Source organism: Haemorhous mexicanus, chromosome 3, assembly GCF_027477595.1.
Source record: "Haemorhous mexicanus isolate bHaeMex1 chromosome 3, bHaeMex1.pri, whole genome shotgun sequence".
Lineage (NCBI taxonomy): Eukaryota > Metazoa > Chordata > Aves > Passeriformes > Fringillidae > Haemorhous > Haemorhous mexicanus.
The window spans coordinates 29,631,821-29,657,049 of NC_082343.1; the positions used below are offsets into that span (position 1 = coordinate 29,631,821).

Consider the following 25,229-nt stretch of genomic DNA (forward strand, 5'->3'; position numbering starts at 1 on the left):
TTTAAAACTGTGACCAGATAATAAATTAAATAAATAATAGCAATTTACACCCCCCTGCAACACTCATGAACAAAAGAGTTGTTTTGTCTTGTGGAGGTAGTGAAAATGAAACTATTCTAAAACAGAATTGTGTATATAAAAAGCAGATGTAAGATGAAGAGTGTTTATTAATATCTATTAATGTAAAATAATTTGCACTGTATGCTGGTTTGGGAGTTTGTTCAAACTCTTAAACATTTGAAAATTAAGTTGTGATGCCTGTCTTTAAACTGTGCATTGACAGAGTTTTAAATACTTAGTTTTGAACTGTTGAAGCAGTGCGACATAAATTCATTGATCTTGGGGATATTAGTATTCCTAGAGTGATCTTGCATTAAGAGTGCCTTTAATTTGATTGTTAATATATATTACAGTCATCTGGGTGGTGCAGTTTGTATAGAATAGTTCTGTGGTGGCTTTTGTGCATAAGCAAAGGCAGGCATTCACCATTTCCTTCTGGGTTAGCTTGGAACTATTCAGGTCAGTGTTGGAGGACTTGCAGCACTGCTGCTTAAGCAGTTGGAGGTATTTCCTGAAGCTGGGCTGGACTGGAGAGCTGTGCGCAAAGAGAAGCAGGGCTGGTGGCCCATCTCTGCTCTAATGGGGGTATTTTGATGTGGTAGTGATGTGCAGCAGAGCCACACGTGTGGCAGATCAGGGTTCATTGCATTTCATTCAGTGAATGTGTAATTCTGTTATTTCCAGTCCCTGCAACTTTCTTTTGAATCCAGGCTCAGGACTGAGAGAGTCTCTGGGTTATGAGCAGGAGGTGAGATTGGTGGGCGGGTTTTTGGGCTGAACTGATTCTGCTGCTTTCTGGAAGGTTAACCCTGAAGTGTTTCAATTTAGCTTTGCTTTTAGAGTGAGGCATTACTCTTGTGTCCTCAAAAAGGCTTTAACATTTCCTTAGTCGTGTCATTTCCTCCTTTTAGTAGAAGTCACAGTAGATAGCAAAATAAACTTCCCTTCATGCAAATAGTGCTCCCGAGCTGTATTTTTCAGCTCTGATGCTAGCAGTTCTGTCAGAGACCTGCAGGAAGGACTTTTTAATTGAAATAGGGACACTGTGTCTTTTTCTTCCATCTCATTTTCTGCAGGTGGAAGAAAGTTTTGGAACCCGTACCCTATGGTTTTATTCTCAGCTCTGCTGCTAATATCCTCCGTGACCTTTGACGAATCTCTGCTCTGCTCATTGTCACAACTCCCAGAAAATAGCTTGAGGAAATAAAACTGCACTTTCACATTGGTGTAGTAGTTAGGAATGATCCCAGGATTACTAAATTGAATATGTCACCTTTCTTATAGGCCATTTCCCCTGCTTTAGGCTACTGCAAGTCGTGTAGCCAAATAAATGTTCTTTCAGCTCTGCCTTGTATCTGTGTAAATAGGAGTTAATGAGTTGCTGCATCTCGTGGTTGGCTTGTGACGTGGAGGTCTCCAGAGGGAGGATGAGGAGAGGCTGCCATGGAAAGTCCCTGGCTGTTGCTAGGCAGCACTGCATTTTAGCTTCCCTGTCCGAAAATCTGCACTCAGGTTTGGCAAGAAAAGGGAAGGCTGAGGGATGGAAAACCATTCAAAGATGGCTTGACTTACTTTTTCTAAAGCATGGCTCTACTGTGCTGGGTGCAAGAAAGTGTGTGGGTGCAAGTGAGGTGGAAGCAATTTGATTAAATAGAATAACATTTGATAAGTTGCCTTCGCTGTATTCATTCTCATCTGCAGGATAATGTGGCTGGCTTGCTCTCTGTTTCAGATTTTACTGTGATGTGGGATCTGGAAGCTGTGAGAATGCAGCAGAAGTGGTCTTGCTCTGGTTTCAGTCTAAGTGGAAATAAGAGAGCTCCAGGAAGCTTCATGTGTTGAGGTTTATGCTCCAGTTTAACAGCCTGTCGATGAGGGGATGTCATGTTTTTATTTTTCTACTTAGTTCATCAAGAGGAGTGCCAGGAACAAAGAGGAAACACAAGAGGAACAAAAATTATGTAGGGTGCCTTGCTCTTGCTGCACAATGAGACCTTTGCAAACCGTAGCAGTAGTGTAACTAGTGGTAAGACTCTTGTATAATTAAAGCTTATTACAACAGCATCACTAAAAGATTACTTCTGTTTTCTGCCAGAAGAGTAGGACTTGGGATACAGCTGAGCGCTTGAATTTCTCTTGGAAAGAGTCTGGCTGGTTGTCCCATCTACCTACAGGCTAGCTCAAACCTTTCATTCACTCTTTGGTGTCATTTTGTAATTTCTATCTCTGTTGGTCCTCCCTGTATGTTTTAATATAAGGCCAGGATGGGTAAATATCTTGCTGCCTCTGCTGATTTTAGTTGGGAAAGAATGTCTTTTGTTGCACCCTGATGAAGTCATTGGGGGACCTGTGGGTGTGACCATGCTAGGCATTTAATCCCACTGGACTGTACTGGAAAGTGTTTTACTTGCTCCTTGGCTAGCAGAGCTCTGTTTTTCCCCTTTCAACAGAGGATTCAGTGGTGCTACTGAGGCAATGTAGAATTTTGTGTCACAGCCTCACTTCATCTTGGGGGTTCAGCCAAGTATTACTATAAAGCTCAGCTTTACAGTAGCCTTGGGAAGCTGAGGGTCCCACTTGAAGTCAAGAAGCTTATAGTCATATGGCATGCAGCAGGGTATGTTCTGCTCTAACAGCATTCTTCCTCTAAAAGATAGGGCTCAAAATCATGAGTCCTTATTCTGATTTTCATTGCTCAACCTGACTTTGTCTTGCAAAGTCAGGTTGAGCAATGAAATTTTATCCCACCTGTGGGCTTATGGCTTGAGCTATCTAGCTTACTCTTTCTCATCCCACTAGCCAACATTTCACAGCACCTGGAAGAAAAACTAAAGGAGAGACCAAAACTTTGCAAGACCTCACAGCTCCTCACTTTGCCCTTCCTTGCACCCTGGATTTTGTCAGGAGACCAAGGTATCCTTCCTTCTCTTAAGGAAGGGAAACTTAAGAAAGGCAGTGACCTCACAATAAATACCAGCCTTACCATAGTGCCTTGCAGACTGGCTGGGAGCTGAGTCCTGCAATATTTTATATGAATTCCCAGGATTACTTGTTTAGTTGGACAGCTGTGGGCTGGGCTAGTTCAGTTCAGCAGTTCCCTTTCTTTACTGCCTGGTTTGTGCAAAAAATCGTTGGGTCCTTTTGGGTTAGAAACCTTGGAGCTGTGCTGCCAGGTCAGACCTGGGATCAGAGCAATCAGGCATGGCTACTCTTGAGTCCTTTGAGTAATTGAGACAGCAGTAGGATTCACCTGCTAAAGGATTAACAGAAAAAGCTCAAAATCCTTGCAGCACCTCCCTTCTTCCCCAATGCATGCTTGGATAGTAAAATACACTGTCCTTGAGCCCCAGACTGTTCATGTGAAAGTTTCGAAGTGGGGCGTGTGCGTGCCAAGTTCTGGATTTCAGATCAAAGAGGATGATGTGCTTAGAAATGCTGGGTAGATCTCTAACTCCCTCTCCAAGTTTTGGGCAGTAATGTGGATTGGGACTGCGAAGACTTGCTTATGGGATGTAGAGTGAGAGAGGGTGGTGGAGGAATGAGACTACTTCCCACCTCCCAGGAGTACTTTCTACTGGAAAAATAATAAAAACTTTCACCTAAGCAGTGACTTCGATTTTGGGGTGGTGCTTTTTCTTCTGAATTTTTTGGAGGTTGTTTGTATGTTTTGGATTTTTTAAGCTTTTTGAGTTTCCAAGCCTCCCTGTACTGTGTTGCTTTTTGTCTTGCTTTGTGTTAGAGAAAGCAGAAAGATAACAAACAAACAAAAGAGAGAAAATAGAAAGGTCTCACTGTTTACCACTCATGTTGGTAAAATGGTGGGATGTCTTTCTACAGCCTTTAAGAGCTTCATCTGAAAAACATTTCAGTTGCTTTGTAAAAGCAAGTGATTGTGGAGGGTGTTTTCCCATACTTCACACAGCTTTCCAACTGTAGAAGTGTTAAAAACAGAAGTGAGGAAAATCTTTTATTTCTTTCAAAAGCTGATGGAGAAGATTCTTCCTGACATGCCTCCCTCACCAGGTTTTTCAGTATGAAAAATGCAGTTAAAGTATTTTTTTAAATGAAAGAAATGTTCTCTTGAAGCCTTGTTTTTCCACTTGGGAGTTGTTTTGTGACAATTTTTTGAGGGGAAAGAATGATTTTATTCACTTGCCAGCTTTCAAAACACTGCCTCAAAACTGGGATAGAACTTCAACTCACCTGTTTATTTCTGTAATTTCCCAGAATAATTGCTGGTTCAAGTATATCCTGTTTGCTAAGTTGTGTGGTTCATGTTATGACAACTTTAATGACTCTTGCAATATATGGCAAAGAGATTTAGAACTGCAGGCAGGTGCTTTTGCCTTGGGTTTTTTTTTTCTTCATTCTAAATAAATAAGCATAATGAAAATATCTGTTTAATAATGGGAACATGCACATTTACATGGAATAGACCATTTTTTCCTTTGTAAAGGAAGATAAATTCACCTGCTTCAGGGCAAAGTTTAACCACTAATTGATGGAAATTAAGAAGAAGTTTCCTTTCAGGCAGTTGTTCTATCTGTTTCCTTGTGAAATTTCTTGTATGTTCTTTCAAAACCTGGGCCAGAGACGCTGTGCAGGCTGCGTGAGACAGTCTCAGATTAGGTTAATTTACTACTGGCCACCTTTGGTAATTCTTAATCTTTCGTATCCCACTTAACCATTCATCCATCTTGTTTTAATGAAGTGTTGATTGAAAGGGACTCCTTACAATATCCCTCTTTCTGTTCATTCGTGCTATTTCTACTAATCCCTGGATTCTACTTCTCTTTCAGAAGATGCTGCTCAAGAAGAATTGTGGAGCGAAGACTAGAGTAATTAAAATTCGTGTAAGTTCCCCTGTCCTGGTGCAGTTCCTTCATCTTTCCACATATACCTAATGTGGTGGTTCTCACTGAACATCTGTGTCCAGAAGATGATTTCTGGAGATTTCTTGTGGCTTGATCAGCTGCATAACAAAAGTTGCTAGTGTGGAGTATAGAATGTAGTTGCAATTTAGGTTTTGTGCTGACAAGGCTAATCATACATTGTCTTTCCCATTTTGGAGACTGTGGTTTCAGAGCTTCCTTGGTGTCAAAGTCTACATCCCATGCTGTGAGCTCATACAGCATAGCTCTCTGGTAGGGTGTCATTTGGATCCTTCTTCACCAAGTGGTGTTTCGTGGGGGTGAGAGGTGTAGTAGATAGCTGGGGAAGAGGGACTGTACCTGCGTGATGAACTAGTGTTTGCAGAACCAGAGGGGATATGGGACTGGGTGATGACAGCTAAGAGCTTCATTGCTTGGATGACTTTGTAGCTGGGATGAAGCTGCAGTGTCCCGAGCCTCTCCATGCTTGACAGCCTGCATCCCTATCAGATGTGCTCAAGTCCTCTCCTTGTAGATTTTGTCACCTGCTCCTCTGGGAGTTTTATCTTTAGCAGCACGTTCCTGGACTCATCAGCCAACCCTTGCTTCCTTTGTGGGTATCTTGTATTTCTTTTGGTCAGTGCTCTATGGTCATGTGGGAGATATATCCTGGGCTGAATCAAAGAGAAATGTGCCAAGTAGGTTGAGGGAGGTGATTCTCCCCCCTCTGCTCTGCTCTGATGAGACTCCACCGGCATGCTGCATCCAGCTCTGGAGTCCCTGAACAAACAAAGACATGTAACTGTTGGAGCAAGTCCAGAGGAGGGCTGTGATGTTGTTAAGAGGGCTGCAGCACCTTCCCTACGAAGACAGGCTGAGAAAGCAGGGGCTGCCCTGCCTGGAGAAGATAAAGGCTCCTAGGAGACCTTGTATCACCTTCCAGTACTTAAAGGGTACTGGAAGGGTACAAGGGAACTGGAGAGGGACTTTTCACAGGGGTGTGTAGTGATAGAACAAAGGGAATGGCTTTGAGCTGAAGGGCAGTAGATTTAGATTAGATTTTGTGAAGAAATTCTTTACAGTGAGGGAGATGGATGCTGCTCTGGAACAGAGAAGTTGTGGCTGCCTCATCCCTGGAAGAAGAATTGTGGCCAGGTTGGATGGGGTTCTGAGCAATTTGGTCTAGTAGAAGGTGTCCTTGTCATGGCAAGGGTATTGGAACTAGATGATCTTGAAGGTCCCTTCCAACCCAAAACATTCTAAGATTCTGTTTGTTTGTGGCCTTGCATGTTGTCACCAAAGCAGGTGTACCTCAGTCCACATGATCCTCCATGTTTGTGATACACAGGCAAAAACAGATTAGGGGGAAGAAAACAAATATCCTTCATGATGAAGCTGCTATTTTCACTGCAGTGTTTTTTATAGCCTTGCAAGAGGGATGAATGACAGAGCAGGATCCTTTCAGGGTTTTTACCTTGCCCAGCAGGCAATAGGAGCGCTGGGCAAGGTAAAAAGAAGTGCTGCAGTTGATAAGCATGCTGTTGGATGTCCTTGCCCATCAGTGCTCTGGAAATGAATTTGGTGTCTGAGAGGAGGAGGAGCAGGTAGAGCTGGCTGGAGGCAGGTGCACAGCTGGGGGTGGTATTTTTCTGGCATCTCAAACACCTTCTGTCAGTGCTCTTCAGTCCTGTCTTCCAGCAGCTCCACAGTGATGTAGTACTTCTGATGGTACAATTAATCTTGATCTTCTGTGCTTTCATCTGCTTCTGCCTGGATTATTTTCAATATAGTTGTGTCCTTCTGTGCCCCACGAACTCTCCCCAGGCTGTGCCTGTCCTTCAGACCCACCAGCTGTCTAATCCTGCTGCAATGTCTTAGCACATCTTGTTTATCACCTTGCTTTATGCCTGCCCTGTGCTCTTTCACTGGGTTTTTTCTGGGTGTCTATCCCTGGACACCAGCTATTTCCAGTGGTGCTTGGTGATGGTTCTCTAGTCCCTGGGTTTCAGAGGTTGTTTCCTGACACCTTAATAAGCTCATTATTGTGGCTTACTATTGTGCCCCTGGAGAATCTGGAAGGAGAATGATCCCTTTGCTCCTTGAGTCCACGTCAGCTTGCAGTAAAATAAACAGCAGAAACACTTTTCTGACAGATGGCACAAAATCCACTCTTCTCTGGCCAGCCTTGCCAAGTTGGGACAGTGCCTCTCCACCTGAGGCCCTTGTGGCTTCCATGATAATAGTATGTGATACTTCACAGCCTCTTGCTGGTCTGTTGTGGTGGCAGAGCTGTTAAGGGAGGGTGCGTTTTTGCCTTCATTTTTCAAGGGATTGTGAATGCCCACTTTTGTGTACCCAGCTGAGGAAGGAAGCAGCAAGTCCCTGGCAGAACTCTGCTGAAGTGCCTCAGCTCTGGAAACAGCTGAGAGAGGTCAATACTTCTGAAAAACAGTGCCATGCTCTCATCATATGAAGGGAAACCTTAGTCCAGCCAGCAGGACATGCTTGGCATGGTATTCCTTCTCAGTGTTGCCCAGCAGCAGAAGAGGAGGTAAGGGGCACAAGTAGAAATGTGAGATATTTGGGGTTGCCCAGAGAAACTGTGGAATCTCTCTGTCCATGGAAAGAGCCACAGATGCAGTCCTGCCTATGGAAAGTGCCAGGATGCAGTCCTGGGCAACAGGTTCTTGCTGACCTTGCTCAGAGGAGGGGGTTTGAACTCAGCTATCTCTAGAGCCACCTCAACCTTTCTGTGATTTCTGGGTCTTGTCCAGCATTCAGTAGTGGAGTCAGAGCACACTAGGGACCTAAGTTCTATTGGAAGGGCTATTCTAAGGCCCTACTGAATGGGGCATTTTGCCAAGAGTGATAGCAGGAGGCAAGGTGAGAGGCTTGGCTCTCTGTTGCTGAGGGTCTGATGGCACAGGTTCATCGCTGGAACTGTCCATTGTGGTGAGGGTAGAAGAAATGAAGACAGATCTCATAGTGATGGTTTGACGAGCTGTTCCAGGAGGAGCCAGGCAGCTGTCTTGTGTGTCTGAACAGGAGATATCTCCATGTGAACCACTTTGCTTGTGTCAGTGTAGCACTGATGCACAAGTGTTCCTGTTTCAGCTCAGGTAGGGTCTCTTTCTCAACTGAGATGCTCACGATATCCAGACAGCATACAGCTGGATCAACAGGCAGTGTGTGAACTGATCTGAGGAGCAGGCAGGATTTGTAATGGCTTGTGCCAGGGATTTGAAGCAAAGATCCTTGATTTCTCCCTTCAGTTTTCCTGCTGCTGAATAACTTGTAGGAGAAAGGACCATGCTTATTCCATCTTATGTGAGGCCAATGATGACAGAGACCTTCTAATATCATCAGCAGTGAAGCATTTTCATCCAATGCTTGCTGAGATCAGTGTCTCATGTGGTTGTGAGAGGATGCCTGCTTTTAAAAAAGCCCTCCTCCTGGCTGATACTCTCTTTGCCTTGACATCTTGGTGCTTCATTGGTGTGTCAGGGTGCAAGGCGTTGTTTTCTCATGCATCATTATGGCAATTCCTTCCTCTGTCTTCTGCTGGAAGAGTTTCCCATGGGAGGGTGAGATGGAGGGACGGTGTCTCTGCCCTCTGGCATGGAAACACAGCTACAGCCTTTGGAAATGTTTGTGGTCCTTGGTATTCTTTCGTAAGCAGGTGACCTGCTGCTGTTAAGCAGGTTGCTGTTTTAACACTAAGGTGTCACCTTGCTGTTGTTTCCTATGCTTAAGTTTCCCAAGGGCCAGCTCAGGTGGTGATCAGCTACAGCCTTTCCACTCACTCAGTGGTTCTGAAGTGGAACAATGGGATAATGATGTGTCTACTCTAAGAACCTAACAGTTATGGAAGAGGGATTGGTAACCTTTCCTAATGTGCAGCAGCTCAGTTTGAAATGTTTTCAGGAATAGCAGCTGTGAGAGGTGGCCTATTGTGAAGAGCAAATAATATTAAAAAGAAAAAAAATCTTGCTTCTGTTCCCACCCAGTAAAGGATAATGGAACAGAAGAATCATCCCCTGTGGGCAGATGAGCCGAGATAAATTAGAGGTGACAGCATGTACATGACCTATGGATTTGTACAAAGCACATGCCACTGCAAGGCGGGCAGGTGTTGGCCTGTGTGGGTGTTGCTCCTGAGCTGGGCAGTGTGAGTGTACAGACCTGGTCCCTGGTGCCCCAAAGTGTCAGCCAGTGTCATGTGTGTAACTGGAAGCAAGGCACTGGAAGTGGGGAGGGGCACACACATGTTGTGGCTGTTTTGGCGTCCAGAGACCGTTTGCCTGGTGAGGTGTTTTGCAATGGAGGCGATTCCTCGGCCCTGGAAGGAGGATGACTGGGTGGCCATGTGCTCATGGGGTGTAACTCTGCCCTAGACCAGGCTTGGCCAGCTCTGAATGCAGAGACCTGTCTTCCAGTGTATCTATAATATCACCAGTCTTCAATTCTCCAGGCTATCTTGGGATGATGGTTAAAAGTCTGTCATTTATTCCTGTTTTTGTTCTTCCTTGACAAACTTCTACGTGCAGTCTCTGAATGGGATTAGTAGAGCTGAGCTTGTCTGAACAGCAGTAGGTGGGCAGAGGACACCCAGTGGCTTACCAGTTGTGTCTCAAGGATCTTGTTGGGGCTGGCAGAAAGGAAGGAAGGATTTCAAGGCCAATCTGATAACCTGGCTGATCAGAGAGATGTTTTCTGCAATGTAAAAATAAGAATTTTAAATCGGAACATAAACCTCTTGTGCTCTTGCCTTGATCTTATCAATGTTGAGAACGCCCTCTGCTTGGACAGGGGCCAGACCCCTCAATGACTTCCCTGTCTCTTATCTCTTACTCTGCATCCTAAAAGGCCACTGCAGAAACATGCTGGCTTTTCTTCTTCTAAAACAAGGGACCTTTTCAACTTGGAGCTGGACAGGAGATGTGCTGGCTAGAGCCTGCTGGGCAGATGCCTGAGCTATTCACACGTGCAAGGCATACCAGGTGACAGCAGTATTGGTGCAAACCTCTGGTTCTGGCTGTGCAGCACTAAGTAAAGATTTCTAAAAAGTCAGAAGGTTGTGTGTGTATACATACATAAGTACATATATAAAAACCCACAGATGTTGCTCCTTCCATCACAGGCTCCCAAGGAGCTGTGCAATATTTAGCATTGGATGTATATAAATATGCAGATAAATACCATGATTGCAATTTCAGAGTCTTCAGAGTGAGTTACACTGAGAAACCAGCAGAAAGTGTAACTCACCTGAAGAGAGATAAGGTGATGAGAACTTTAGGCCATGTTCCTAGAGCTGTATCCTTATTCATACCACCATATCATGAGTATAAACACCTAGGGCACCTCAGGCAGCAGAAATACCAAACTGCAGCTTACTAACAGTTTCTCAAACCTTCCTGGTAGCTTCTAATTTGTGACCGAGTGTCTAAACCTGACGCTGATCTTAGAATCAACAAGAGAGACTTGCCTCCTTGGCCAGTCACAGCCTTGGATTACTTTAGGGTCAGAAGCCCCTCCTGGAGATTTTGATGTTCCAGTTTCCCCTGTGATGTCTTGGCTCCGGTTGATGAGCATGCCTCTGCTGAGCAAAATGGAGAAGGCCCTCTGCTAAGTGGGAGCATGAATATCCCTTTGAGTATCCTACACTCCTCCCAACCCAGCCACTGAACTGCCTGCTGAAGATGATAGTTGGTCCTGGAGAGCATCAGCCCTTGTTCTGAATAATTCCTGACAAAAGACTTTGACCAGAGTTTCCTCAGTGTGAGGAAGGGTTCTGTGTAGCCAAGGGGGGAATGACTCTGTCTGTTAAAAACTACTCTAAATATCTGGCTTTTACTGGATTTCATGGCAAAGGCCAACCAGCCTTTAGCCTGCCCATAGCAGCTAGAAGTGGCGCTGTCATGTCTCACTTCTGTTTCTGTAAGGATAAGAACTTTTATTACTTCCTGCTTTTCGTAAATTCCTGCTATGTATGCCCTTGCACCTGTTGAATCATGTGAATGCCCACAGAATAGACTTTGTGGAATAACCAAGAGCTCTGTAATCCACACAGCACCATGAAAGAGCAAGTGGCTGCTGAGTGAGGAGGCTGACTTCCTATTTTTGGCACTGTTCCTGCTTTGTGGTCTGATGTGGGTTGTGGGTCTGGTTTAAGAATATGGGGAGGGGGGGAGTGGTAGAAACAAGATGCAGCCCAATTGCTTCTGGGATAGGCTTGTGTGAAAATGGTGGCTATGGCTAGTGGCACTGTGGTTCAAGGGAATGGAAAGTGGCAAGGTGTGTTTCACAGAGAGAGGATCAGATTTAATGACTTCTGGGTCATATCTGGGTGAGGGAGCAGAGAGAGCGAGATGTAGGGGATGGCACAGGGTCACAGAGAGCCACTGTTCTCTGTCAGAGCTTCAAGTCCAAGGTGGCTGATTAGGCACATCTGCTCACTGCAGTGGTTCCTGCTCCCTTTTTGTTCGTGTGGCTGTGGGAACCTGGCACCCATTGCCTCTCCCAGTCCCTCAAGCTGTGATCCTCTTTTCCCACACACCTCTCCCATAATACACCCACTTCCTGCGCTTGGCTTCCACACCTGGGCTGGTTTGTCCAGAGGCGAGTGCACCATGTCAGCCTGTGTTCACAGCCTGCTCATGCCAGGCTAATTAATCCTCACTTTGCAGGTTTAATTTGGGTACCCTTCAAGTTGAAAGCAGCGTGCTGCTGTGTGCCAGCCTGCCTGGCCAGAGGGAATCTGCTTGCCCTGGCCTCATGCAAACTGGAAGCTGCACACGCCCAAGCGTGCACCACGTGCCGGCTCTGTGGGGGAAGCATGGCACCTGGGCTTCCTGGCCCTGAGGGAGGAGGGCTCTGAGGCTGCTGCTGTGATCCCTCTGAGAGGAGGGTGTTCCTGCTGCGCAGCAAGGGCTGGAATGGGGAGGGGGGAGAGGAAGGAGAGGGTGAGGTAGTGTCACTTGTGTACAGAGTGAAACTAAGGACTCTACTCAGATGCACTTGGAGATTTGGGGCCATATTGTGCCTTGCCTCTGTCTGTGTTTGTTTGGAGCTACTCTTGTGCTTGCCTCTCTCCTGCACATGCAGACCCTGTAGTATTTGCAGGAACTGCTGCAGGTATGCGGGAAGCATGGGCAACTTCTTATCAGAAGGAAAAAAAGTGGGTGCAAGACATGGCTCACTAGTAGGGAAACACTGGTTCATTCACTTGTTCCTAAGAAATTTGTTTTGTCTTCAGAGCATGATCTTTACTGGGACCCTGGAGTGGTGGGTTCTCCAGCTTGGCCAGGGAGCACTGACAGACTGCCCCTCTGAACGACCCATCTGTCCCTTTTATTTGTGCAGCCTCTTTCCTTCAGCTTGTCAGGCAGGCAAAATCAAAGCTTGCAGTCAGCTTTGTCAAAGACGTATCTAAAGATGTGTGAGGAGGAGAAGAAAGGCTTATCATGCTGGTGCCAGCGAGGACCCAGAGCTGAAACTGGTTATTTCTGCTTTTGGGCAAGTGACCAACAAGCATCTGCTAGGCCCTTTGAAGTACCTTCCAAAAAGGTTCAGTGTTGTCTGTCTGGTGGCACCTCTGTAAGTCTGGTAGTTGCCATCTGACAACTCTACACACACATTTGCAAATGTTTGATTTTTTTTTTTTAATTTTTTTTAAAATCTTTCTAAGAGGAACAGTGATGTGTTTGTAAACTGTTGAACTGCTCTTTGCAATGTGGTGGTATGGAAAGAAATAGGTGTTAGGCAGCCTTATGTTGGTGATGGCAGACAAGTCTTTTAGGGGAGGGTGATGAAAATCATAAGAAAACAGTGCCCAATGTGAAGTTTTGAGTTCCTTGTCAGAACAACATTTGGAGATGACCTTTTTTTGTTCTTGAAAGAGAAAAGAGAAGGATAGTCATAAAATGAAGTTCTGGCATCGTCTATTTTTCAACTATTCCTTGAAATAAAATTCTATATGAACCTGGGAGTGTAGGACACACTTTCAGGAGGAAAGGAGTTTGCCTGTGAAAATTTCCTCCTTGAGCTGCTCCAGGTTTGTGACTGGAATAAATTGTTAGAGGCCCTCTCAGAGTTAATGAATAAGCAGTTGAATGTGAATTGTTGCTCCACTGGAGGAGCTGGTCCTGCTTGCCAGGGACTATTTCTTGAAAACTGCCTGAAGCAAGACTGTAATTGAAAAGAAATCACCTCTCATCAGAAGGCTGAAACACCTAAAAGTTAATTAATTCATCCTGGCTGTAGTGTACTGTTGTGGCTTAACCCCATGATGAAGTTGCTAACTTGCTACCCCAGTGGGTCAGTAGAGAGAATTGGGAGGGTAAATGTGAGATGGCTTGTGGGGTGAGAGAGAGACAATTTAGTGGGGAAAACAAAAACTGTGCATGCAAGCAAAGCAAAACAAGGAATTCATTCACTGCTTCCCGTGGGCAGGCAGGTGTTCAGCCGTCTCCAGGAAAGCAGGACTGCATCATGGCTACTTGGGAGGCAAAACACCAGCTTAATGCCATCATATGGTATGCAAAAGTCCTTTGTCCAGTTTGGATCAGATGTTCTGGCTGTTTCCTTCCCTACTTCTCACGCCCTTCCAAACCTTCTTGCTGTCAGGGCACAAGAAGCTGAGAAGTCCTTAACTTAGTATAAACACTGCTTGACAGACTGTTACTTTTAGTTATTGCTGTCACCATTATTCTAATCCTAAATCTAAGCCACAGGATACACCAGCTACTAGGCAGAATATTAATTTTATCCCAGCAGAAACCAGGACATGTATGTATTATGCATTGAAGAAACTGAGGTGGAGATGTTGGGAAGGGGCCTGGGCAGAACCATGTTTGGAATTCCAGATGTGACTAGGAGCAGGCGTGTGGGTCCCCTTCCCTTGCTCACAGCTGATGGCTCCACACATCAAGGTTGAAGAGTGAAGAAGTTTATTTTTTAAAAAAATAAACTTCTAAGTGGAGTTAAATCAGCGTACCTGTAAATGTTCCTCTGTGGAGTCTGACAGCCTTTACTCTTTCTGTGCCCTGCCTGAATATTGGTGCTACCTCTGGCTCTGCCCATTCCTGGGCAAGGCAGCTGTCTCACAGGCAGGCAGCATCCCAGGCAGGCATCTGTCCTTGCCAGAGCTGCTCTGGGGATTTATTCCTTTCCACACAGGGTGGTGGTGGAAATCGGATGCGCCTTTACAACTTGCAATTACATGGTGCCTTTCATCCCGAAGGACTTTTAACAAGTGAGTCTACAGACTGCAAAGGGATCATTCACCCAGCACTGGAAGGCAGCATCCTTTAAACGATGCTCAGCAGCACTTCCCAACCACTGGGGTCCAAGAGTAGGAAAGAAGGGACTCCTGTGCTGGGTTGGCCTTGAGTAGGGATGGGTTGGCAGAGTGCACAAGCTGATTGGTTTTGAATCCCACCTGGATACTAGAGCTCTTAAGAAAGAGGACCAAAGAGTCCTCTTAATGTTCCATCTTCCCCAGCACACCACTCCCTTCGAAGATGTTGTGTTGGGTAGCTGCATTTCCCCACTGCTATGGGGATTGTCATACCCATATTTGAAAGCTCACTTGGACCTGTGCTCACTTTGGCTGTCCAGAGAGGAGAACCATGAGTCTATGGAATCACGAGACCAGAATCATGTTACTGTCTGCATTTGAGATATTTTTCCAGACTTCATAGGAGTAAGTGACCTTTTCTAGGAGGAATATGGCTTCATATTAATAGATTTTGCTTTACATGTTTGTCTTCTTCCTGTATACTCTTTCCTTGCTGAAATGTACAATTATGTTACAGATGGGTTTAAGGAACAGTTGTGCATTTGTCTGTTCTCTGAGAGCTGCTAAGATGATTGAAATCCAGCATTTCTTCTATGATGTTTAATCTTACTGGCCTTCTTTGAGGCATCTCCCTCCATCACTATATTTAGATGTGCTTCTTTGTTAATACACTTCAGATATGTTTCCAACCTGGTTGTTTATTTGCCCCCTTGTATTTAAAGGTGATATTGTATTGGTGAGAACAGTACATGTTGGCAGGAGTGTTGGCAGGAGCAGCTGTATGAGCCAGTGATGAGCTGTGGTGCATTAGACCATCCCCTGGATGCTGTGAAGTTCCGGTTCTGCATGGCTTGAATTACTTTACAAGCAGGCAAGGTTTGTATGAGTGGAGCAGCCCTCCTCGTGATTTCCGAGTCAGGAGTCTGTGTGTGCACCGAGGGATGTGCACAGGTGACCAGGGAAGGGCCTGTGTACTGGGGAGAACCTGAGGCAGGTGAATATGTGCAGGTGAGCACGTGTGTTTGACAGAGTGTGTGTCTGAGCCTGTGTGCTCTCCTGTGGCAGCCGTGTCAGTCTGTCTCGGGCTGTTCTCCAGCTGTGTAAATACATTGCTTAGCAAATTGAGGGCTCTGGTTAATGATTTCCATGAGCACAGGGCCCATATTAGGCTCCGTTCTGTGAGCGGTACCCAGCTGTCCGAATGCCATTAGAGTGAACACATGAGCCTTTAATGTCAAGTGCGTATTGTTTGCGCTCTGAGGAGCCTCTGCAGGAGTTGGCCTGGGGTTGCTCACCAGGGGCTGTCAGGCAGGTTTATGGCAAGCTCCCTGGGGACCTGCTGCGGCGGCAACAACTCTGAACACCCTTCCCTAGTCAAAGCAAAGTCCCAGGCGCGGTGAGCCCAAGGAGAAGGACAGGCAGGCTAGGACGCTTGCCCAGACTACGGGGAGGCAGCTGGCCCCAAGGCACAGGGTGGCAGGAACATGTTCCCCTCTCTGGCAGCTGGCTCTATCCGTTTTTGTTCTGGAAGTACATCTACAGAGCTTTGCCTTGTGCTACTCATCAGGACCAGACCACCACATGCTGTGATCCCAAATGGTGTCTTGGACTAAGCCAGATCAGGCCTGGTCATCCCTAGAGCTGGATATGAACTCCAATCAAAAAATGCTCCTCTGCAAGAAAAGAGTTGAGGGATTTGGAGGTTTCTTACCTCCAGCAATGTAGGCACCAGAGGTGCTGCCCTGTCAGTCAGGGAACAGGAGCATGAGGATCCTGTATAGCTCAGGGTTATAAAGGAGTGCAGATTGGTCAGGGTGTTGCTATGGTTGAGGGCAGTTTTCTGTTACTTCCTGCAGCTGGGCACAGACCCCTTCTCACTCTGCTCTTGTCTGTGGTTGTTGAAAGCCAATGGTCATCTTGTGCCTGCTTGAGAGGTGCCAGGATGAGGAGGCAGGATTGGGTGCATTTTGAGCCTCACTTGCAGCTGCATGACTTCCCATCCATCTCAGCATCCTCCTGTGTCTTCTCACATCTTGACCTTCAACCTCACCTGTTCTGTGCCCATTGTCCTGGCAGTGCCCTGGGAAGGCTCTCTGCCCCACGCATTGGCCCCAGAAGAAGACCCAGAGAGAAACCATAGCACAACTTTCCACCCAAAGCCTGGTGAGTTTTGTAGATGACTTTTGTCTGTCCTTTGGAGCCATCTTTCCCCAGCCTCTTCATCTGCCGTCTGCCAAAAATGAACGGATTCAGCTGCCTTCCCTAATCCTGTCTGGCCTTTCAAAATGGAGGGGACTGCCAGGTTCTTTGTTCCCATTCCCTCTTGGCACTGGCAGGGGACCTTCTCTGCTCTGGAGAGGGACAAATGTGCTGATTTATTCTGCCCCTTAGCTTTGAATAGGGGTTGCTATGTTACCTTCCAGCTCTGAAGCCTGCCAGAGCATACACCATATATAACCCCACAGCAGGTGGCTATTGAGTAAAGGCCCTTAAATCTGCCTCTCTTGTTCCTTATGCTGCTGGCCAAGGTGTCAGGGGGATGTAGCAGGGCATGTTTTGCTGGCTGAAACTCCAGGCACAGCTGATGCCAAGCACCATGTTGGCATTTTCCATTCTCGAGTGCCCGTCTTAACTGCAGAAGAGATACCAGCTAGGCAGGAGCATGCTGCCCACACTGGCTTTTAGAGGTCTTTCCTGACATAAGGGCTGCTGCCCAGTGGGGCTGAGCTGTGACCAACAGCCTTCCCAATCCTGCTGCAGTTATTGTAGCACTCAGGGCCTGGCTTGGACACTTCTTAGCTCACTCTGATTTGCTGTGTGTGTTTGGGTGAGACAAACCATCTGAGCAGCTTTTTGGGGATATTTGTGTGTTGCTATCTTGTGATGACAGGTTAAAACCCAAGCAGAGGAGAGGTGGAGGTATCAAAACATCACCTTGCCATGCTCTTAGGTGTGTGATAGACCTGAATCTGAAGTGCTAAAATGAACCTCTGTCTTCTGTGAAACAGAGTTGGTAATTGTTCCTAAAAAGCCTAATTCTTTGAGGAACAGTCCCACAGTGCAGGCTAAGCAAAGGAGACCATAGTTCTAGTTAGGAAAGGCCTAGAAAAGGAGCAGGGAGTCACATAACACCAGAGCCCAGTCTGAATCCCATAGAATTGGAAGAGTTGGAAGTGACCTTAAAAATAATCCAGTTCTAATCCCACTTGCCATGGGTAGGGATACCTCCCATCAGACCAGGCTGCTCAAGGCCTTATCTAGCCTCACCTTGAACGCTGCCACACTGCCAGGGTTGGGGTATTCAAAACCTCCCTGGGCAACCTGTTCCAGTTTGTCACCAGCCTCACAGGAAAGAATTTCTTCCTAATATCTAGACTAAATTTCACCTCTTCCAATTTGTTCCTATAACTCCTTATCCTGTCACTACAGTTCTTTAGGAAGAGTGTCTCTCTGGCTTCCTTGTAGACCCTTTCCAGACACTGGAAGCTTCCTGTGAGGTCTCCATGCTACCTTTTTCCCTCCAGGCTGAACAGCTCCAACTTTCTCAGCCTGTCTTCACTGGGGAGGCGCTCCAGTCCTCTTAACAACTTCATGTCTTCCTCTGGACTTGCTCCAACAATTTCATGTCCTTCTTCTTTTGGGGATTCCACAGCTGAATACAGTAGTCTGGGTGGGGTCTCACCAAGAGCAGAATAGAGGGGGCGGATCCCTTCCTTTGACCCTCTGGCTGTTCTGCCTTTGATGCACCCAGGATTCCACTGGCTTTCTGAGCAGGGTGCCCAGTGCTGGAGTGCTGGCTCACCTTGAGTTTTTCATCAACCACCACCCCGAAATCCTTTCCTGCAGGGCTGCTCTCAATCACTTCTCTGCCCAGCCTGTAGGTTTTTGGGTTTTTTCCTAACATGCTTGTCATTGGGATTTTTCCTGACCTCTGTGAAAATAGCGGTAAAGCCCTTCCCAAGAGTGAGGGAAGTGCAATGAGAGTAGGGGACATTTGCGTGAGTTTCTAAGCTGCTGAACTTTCCACATATTCCTTGGAAATGAACCCTACGGAATCATGATTAAACATTCTCCTGGACCCTAGAGAAGTGAGACCTCCTCTCCTGGCCAGAAAGTATCAGTGAAATAGCTGTCCCACTGGTGCTTCTGCTTGCATAAGAAACAAACCAAAGTTCCTGAAAAGTTAAAGGAACGCTCTTCGCATCTTACAGAGTGGAATTACTTCTTTGGCACCATAATTCCTCTGGGATCTACATATACTAGCACAGCCTAGTGGAGATCAGCATTACTGTCCTGTCACACAGTGCAGGACGTACATGGCTATATCTGGCCTCTTTACTCTGGACCTGCTCTGAACACTGGGAGCAAAAGGAGAGAGAATGGTCTTTAGTGGCCATGGTAGAAACCAGTCTGTAAGGCCTTGGAGGTTGGATCTTTTCCTCCAAGCAATTCTCAGCCATTCCTCATCAAATTGTAGAGTCTGGAACCAAAACCCTGGAGAGTTTCAGCATGCCTGGGACTTTAAGAAAGAGTAGTTAGTAAATCCTTATTGGAGAGCTGTTGAAAAATGGGGCTGAAGAATGTGTTTCCAGAGATAACTTGGTTTGTCTCCATGCTCTAAAAGTGTACCAGGTCTTACTTCAAGGCCAAGTGAATTTAGCTTTTGGTAGTGATGCTTTTCTGACTCTGGTACTCTAAATGCATCATGGATATCCTGTTTCAGTTAGTGGCTGCAGGTGCCATGGGCCTTAGTCAGGTGGATTCTAGGTGTCGGCACTCAGGACATCCCTTTAGGAGTTGGGAGTTGCCAGGACCCCTGCCAGGGGGCTCAGAGACCCTGGAACACAGCCCAGAACACCAGTGGGTTTGATTACAAACCGTGGAGCAAATTGCCACCTTTACATGAAGATCTAAAAGCCACAGCAGTTTAAATAGTGTAATAATAAAGTCATTGCAGGGTGTAAATGTAGGTTTTGGGATTTTTAGTATAGGGGTTTTTGGGGACAAGATGGAGGGATTTGGGCGTGTCTAGCCTTTCTTCTTCTTCTCTACCTCCATCTTCACTGGTGATGTTGGCACTTTTAGATTGCTTTAGAGTAGAAGCTCACTGTCTAACATAGATGTTATATATTGGAAAATAATTGTAAATATTGTACACGTAGTTTGTAGTATATAAAGATAGCACCGCCCTGGGCGCAGGCAGAGTGCCTTTGACTGTCCTGCTGAACGGACCTCGGCAGGACAGTTGAAAGAATTTTATAAATAAGATAAACAACCTTGAGACTGAGAAATGAAGAGCCCTGACACCTTCTTCAAGCGCTGGGCTGGGAAAAGAGACTTTCGAACTTTTCTCGGACTCACTCTGACCAGCTAGAGACCCCGACACCTAGGGCTGGAGGAAGGAAGGTGTGCCTGCTTTTTATCTTGAAGGGTAAGAGCAAGAATGCAAGCAAAGTGCTCACACTGCTTATGTTAGTGCCATTTGCTGCAAGAGCAAGCATGGCCACCCATTGAAGGAGGTGTAATTGTATCATAGAGAGAGATGACAAAGCACTCAAGGCAGGAACTTCACTGTTTGTAGCTGACATGAGCACTGACTTGATGCCTCTTTTTATTCCCCTGCAGAGCATCACTGGAGGCCGCCCGCCGCCCCACTTTCTGTATGATCCCTCCACTTTTGCCTTCCGGTCCCTCAGCACCTTGAAGCCGCTGAGCCCGATAGCTCCAGTGGAAGAACCGTCATGTGCCTACTGAAGGAGTTTCTCCAAAAAACCTCAGGAACTATCAACCAGTGTCCTGCCTGGCAGGGAGAAGGGGAGGTGGTGACACCCAAGGGGAGGGGTGGGAGAAGAAGGGGCAATGACACGTCTTTGCAATGCAGCTGCTCTGGCAGGAGGGAGCGAATGGCTTGGCAGCAGTGCCTGTTCTCATACCACTGATGGACCCGAGCAGTGGCAGAGGGAGTGAGTTTTGTCTCTCAGGGCAAAGCAAACCAGTCAGGTCCACAAGCTGCAAGAACTGCCACCAAGGCAGTGTCAAACGTGAGGATGGTGGCAACTGAAGATATCCAGGAGGTGTTCAGGGGTTAGTATGACCTGCATGGCAGTAGGGGTCAGTGATCAAGCTGTGAAACCAAATCCAGTTAGTTTCCCAAGGATACCTGTACAGGTCTACAGTGCTTTGCTATAGACCTGACACTTCTCCCACTCAGAAGTGAGCTCAGGATTGGAGAAAGAGGCTATACAGAGCTGCTTGCAAAACAAGAAGATCCCTCTCTGAAATTGTTATAATTGCATTCACATCAAGCTCTCTCAAGTGGAAAACCTGGGGACAGGGAGGTGTATGGGGGAGTAACTGGAACATTTAGCTGTGCATTCCAGATGATCTGCTGGCAGTTCAGTGATACTGTCCAAAAAGAGATTGAAATGGGAGAGTGAGACATCCATCTGGGGTTAGAATAAAATTCTAGAATTGGAAGGTCTGTGTCGAGCCATCCAGGAAAACGCAGCACCCACCTTCAGTCCTCTCAGCGTCGTCAAAGAGAAGAACTTGGGGTGACTGTGCACTCATGGATCTCCTCTCTGCTGAGGCAGTGTGTGTTCTGGGGTATGTAACACTTCTCCATAGTATTGTCCCACTAACATGATGGTGGAGGTAACTGGTACCACCAAACTCAAACTAATTTATTGTCTCCAGCAAGCTTTCCACTCCATTTGTTAAATTCAGGTACACTCCTCTGGTATCAGTGGGACAATATTCCCAGATTAGGCAAGGAGTGGGAAAAAGTTGATTTTTTGGCTGTTGGTGGAAGAAACAGGAGGGGAGTTTGAGTGAAGGTGGGGGACATTTCTCCACAGACAGTTCTGAGGCTGCTGAGGCCTTGCTACCACTGGTGTTTGGCTGGGATCTGTGCTCAAGGCATGTGTGTATTTTGTGCCAAAGGCTGGAGTTAACAGGACAAGCTCTTGCTTCACCTGTTGAGGCAGAGGAAAAAGGCCTTTCCTCTTGCTGCAGTTGGTGGAGAGAGTAACCTCTCAGTGTAGGCATTGCCCATCATGAGCCTGTACCTGAGTGCAAGGGGAAGCAAGTAGTTTGTCCAGATCAGGAGGAGCAACTGTGAATAATACAAAATAATTTTTTTTTTAAATCTGCCTCAGTGTAGGGTCTTTGATGCTGCTGTCTGGTTGAGATCAGTGGTCAGTCCAGCTGCCAGTAGGAGGCTACCCAGTGAGCTGCTATGGGCCTTCAGTGAGACCCCTGGGGAAAGTCCAAGGGCCTGTAGGCTTGGGGACCTGAATCCCCTATCCCCCCTCTTCTCCCTATCTGCTGTCATTCAGGCAGGCAGAGCAGCTGGGCAAGGTGGTGAGGGGATGTCTGTCCTGATGCTGTCCCAGCTCTGCCTGCTCTTTGGCTCCAGACTGTGACAGCTGGGCCACCCCCTGCACCAGCACCACTTCCAAGAGGTCACTTGTGTTTACTGGTGAGGGACCTCTGGCAGACCATCATGGTTCCCTGCAAGTCCCTGTTTCCAAGAGAGTGCAGTTCCTCTGCTGATTCCTCCTGCCCCTGTAGAAACTCTGCTTATCTTGTTTTGATGGCACATCTCAGCTTTTTAACTGCTGCCAGATCAAGCTGCCCAGTGCAGGACAGGAAGCATTGCTCCTTTGGACCAAATCCCTGTGCTCAGGAGATGGGACAGCCATAGCCTGGTACCCATCTCAGAGGCACATTCCTTGTGCAAATGGCTGGGGTGGCAGCCTTCTGCATGGCCCTGCAGCCGCAGGCTTTGCTCAGCAAGAGCTGCCAAGGTGCTGGGGCCCAGAGGTGTGTTCTGACAGCCAGCAGGTGGGGCAGGCTGCCTTGCCCCAGTGGGAGCAGGGAACAGGGATGTCCTGCGGATATTGTTGCCTTTTACTACTTTTGTAACTTTTCTGTCTTTTCTTTTTTCAATCAGAAGAAAAAAATAATAAATAAAAATTTAAAACCCCACAGTGAAATAAAGTGTAACAGCTGCTATATTCACACCTCTGCTGGGTTTGGTGCCTTTGCCATCTTCTGGGTGTTTGTGGGTGGGGGTATGGAAGGGGTGGAGTAGAGTGAGCTGTGACAAAGTGCAGCCACTCCCAAGCACTCCACAATGCAAGGAGGCCACATCTGCAAGTGAATGGCTTTGGAAATGAAGAGCTTGTCCAAAATGAATCCCAGGTTCTTTGTATGTGCACCTGCTCCGTTTGAGGTATGGTCCCTTGCTGGTGCTTCCCTCACCAACACAGTGCTTTGGCTTTTGAGTAACTACCCAAATGGTCTTTGGATTGTAATTTTAACTTCAGGAAGTCTTACGTGTCTGTCCTGAGAGTCTCCACAGCCCTTTTGTTTACAGCCAGAGTACTTTTCCTTCTCCATAATTTAGCTGTAGTTCATCCCTTCCTCTGGATTTTGCTCTAAATACTCCATCTCGGGTACTCGTAATGTGCCTTCCCTACCCCTTGTTATTTACTTGAGCTAATTCCTGTCTCTCCCTCACCCCTAACTCTGTATCTTCACCAGCATCTCACAAGGCTATTACCTATGTCCCCTTTTCCAAGGCCTCCTGAGAGATATTAGCATAAATTCCCTTAGCAGTCCTACTTAGATTCATTCCCAGGAGGCCTTTCCCATTCTTCCCTCCAAGCTCTGATCTCCTCTAGGCTTCTTGCCATCTCTCTTATCTTGAAATCCTCCCCTCTCTGTCAGCTGCAGCTTGTTAATTGGCCTTGGCCAATTTTGCAAGGGTTGTACGGTGCCTTGCTGGCTCCCCCGAGCCCTTGGACCTCCCTTACATAATGCTTTCCTCTGGGATGTTTCTTCCAGCACTGATCCCTCAGCACAGCCACCCTTGGAGCCCCAGATGCTGTTCAAAACCGTGGTGGTGGCTGTGACTCCACAAACCCTGATCATCTGTAGGCCTCTGCCAGGTCAAGCTTGCTGTAAGTCTGTTTTGTGCATTCAGAGAGAGGGATGCATTGCCCTTGTTGGGGCAGTGTCCCTCCCTAGGCTGGAGTATGGACACCTAGTGCCCTGAAGCCAGGGTACAGCCGGTGAAGGGCGGGAAGCTGGCAAGCCAGGGTACAGCTTGGCATTGCACAGCCAGCCCAGTGGCCAGGGTGAGCTGGGGATAGAACTGCTGCTGCCCCAGGGTTCTCGTCTGGGCCCCCAGCATCACTTTGGATTTAGTTCAATTGTGCCCACCCATCATCTCCCCCTGCAAGCTGGGCCTCTGGGTTAACAACAGAACAGGGCAGCTTTTGTGGTGGAACATGGTGGTAAACTGCAATATGGCAACCACTCTGAAGCTCAAGGAAGGCAGGTTAGGGGTGTTCATGAAGATCTTACAGGGTACTTTTCAGCTGTAGCTACCACTGTTAGTGATAAAAGAGAGTGGGGATGTTGGCCTCCATTGGATGCCAGACCCTGGCATGTGGGAACAGTTTCCCAAAGCCCACTGCAGGAGGTATCGGCAGAAACCAGGGAACTGAGAGCTGAGCTGTGGTCTTTGAGTCACCATCTTTGCTGTAGCCACTGCCCCCTGCTGCTGCCTCTGGCATCCATCCTGCAGGGCTGATCACCTCTGTGGGTTCCAAACCTCCTTGTGCAAACACTTCCTCCTCTGCCAGAGCGGGCAGGGATGCTGGCTATGGTCTGAGTTCTGTGGGCATGGTCAGCTTGGTGTGGGTTGGTGCTTTGCTGGAGCTCCTGGCTCAGCAGGGGAGCCTGTAACTTCTAAGTTAAGTCCTTTCTCTGCTCTGAGCCATCTTGCTTGGAGACGTGCAGGTGTTTCCCTTCAGAGCAGAAAGCAGCCTGTGAAGAGAGCAGGGCTGTTGTGCCAGGGTGCAGCTCAGCTGTGTTAACCATCTGCACGAGGGGGAATGGGGACAAGCGGCTGTTTGAAGAGCTTGGCTACAGCTTCTCTATGATTTAGGCAGGACCATTTAAGCTAATACTGTTCTCCAATTTAAGTAAATTAATTAGGTTAATGCTATTGGCCTTCAAAAAATAGCAGAGAAGAACGAAGATCTCAGCAGTGGCAAAAAGGATTGTTCCATGAATACCCTGAGCCTCAATGAGTCCCTTTGCAGCTAGCACAGAGGATTGTCTCTTCTTTTTCTGGCATATTTGTATGTACATGCATGCACACATGTGATACATATATTTCTGTCTCACTGTGTTCCATTTGTGCAGAAATCTCTGTCCTCTGACAGTCACCCACGAGCAAGGTGCCCTGTGCTCACTGCCTGGCTCGGTCTTTGGCAGGGCTCCATGTGAATCCCATCTGTGGCACACTCACCTGTGCACAGTGCAGTGCTGCTTGGAAAACCCACCCTGTTCCAGCTGCACGCTGAGTGTTGACCCATCTGCCTACCTTAGGGCTTGACTAGGAAAATGGGCAAAACTGGCAGTGCTGCTGGGGCCAGGGCTCTCACCTCAGGCTTGATGGAGGCCACTGAAACATGGCTTGGCACAGGAAAAACTGAGAAGCAGAATTTCCAGCTGGACAGACCATCTCATTCAAACAACTTTGGGTTTTGCCTTGCTCTTCCTGAAGCTGCATAACATGTTGAGGCAAGGTGTGGGGTGGAAGAATGCATGAAAGGGTGTGTATCAAGTTAGGATTGAAGGGGGTATGTGCTGATAAGGTGTGGGTATATAGACACAGTGCATTTACAGGGGCATTTATGTGCCTGTGGTGTTTGTATTTATGGCATATTAGTTATATTTTAATCAGAAGGATGTGTTGGAGGAGCAAAGATAAAGGGGCATGCATGCATGCATGCAAGTGTGGTTCTGGAAGGATGGGTGCTGGTGGATGTGCATCTGGAGCACGGGCAGAAGAGCCTGTGCAGGGGAGGGGCATGAATGAGGCTGTGTGTTCCCAGGTGTCTGCAGGCAGTGGTGCATGGAGGATGTGCAGATGGGTTATGTGTGCCAAGGCAAGGGAGGTATTTCTTTCCTGTTTTTGCTGT

The 25,229-nt window shown here is 47.1% G+C and overlaps 1 protein-coding gene across 3 annotated transcripts in view; it reads left to right on the forward strand.

The window, feature by feature from the left end:
• Positions 1 to 22,247, forward strand: part of LOC132324767 (uncharacterized) — a 60,693-nt gene extending 38,446 nt beyond the window's left edge. The window contains exons 4-5 of one of the 3 annotated variants that reach the window (XM_059841234.1): positions 4,863 to 4,913; positions 19,855 to 22,247. In XM_059841234.1, the coding sequence (XP_059697217.1) occupies positions 4,863 to 4,913; positions 19,855 to 19,983 (180 nt within the window). In that variant the 3' untranslated portion in view covers positions 19,984 to 22,247. Of the gene's footprint in view, positions 1 to 4,859; positions 4,914 to 19,854 lie in introns of all 3 variants that reach the window. The other 2 variants (XM_059841233.1, XM_059841235.1) reach the window with 2 other exon arrangements.
• The last annotated feature ends 2,982 nt before the right edge of the window (positions 22,248 to 25,229 follow it).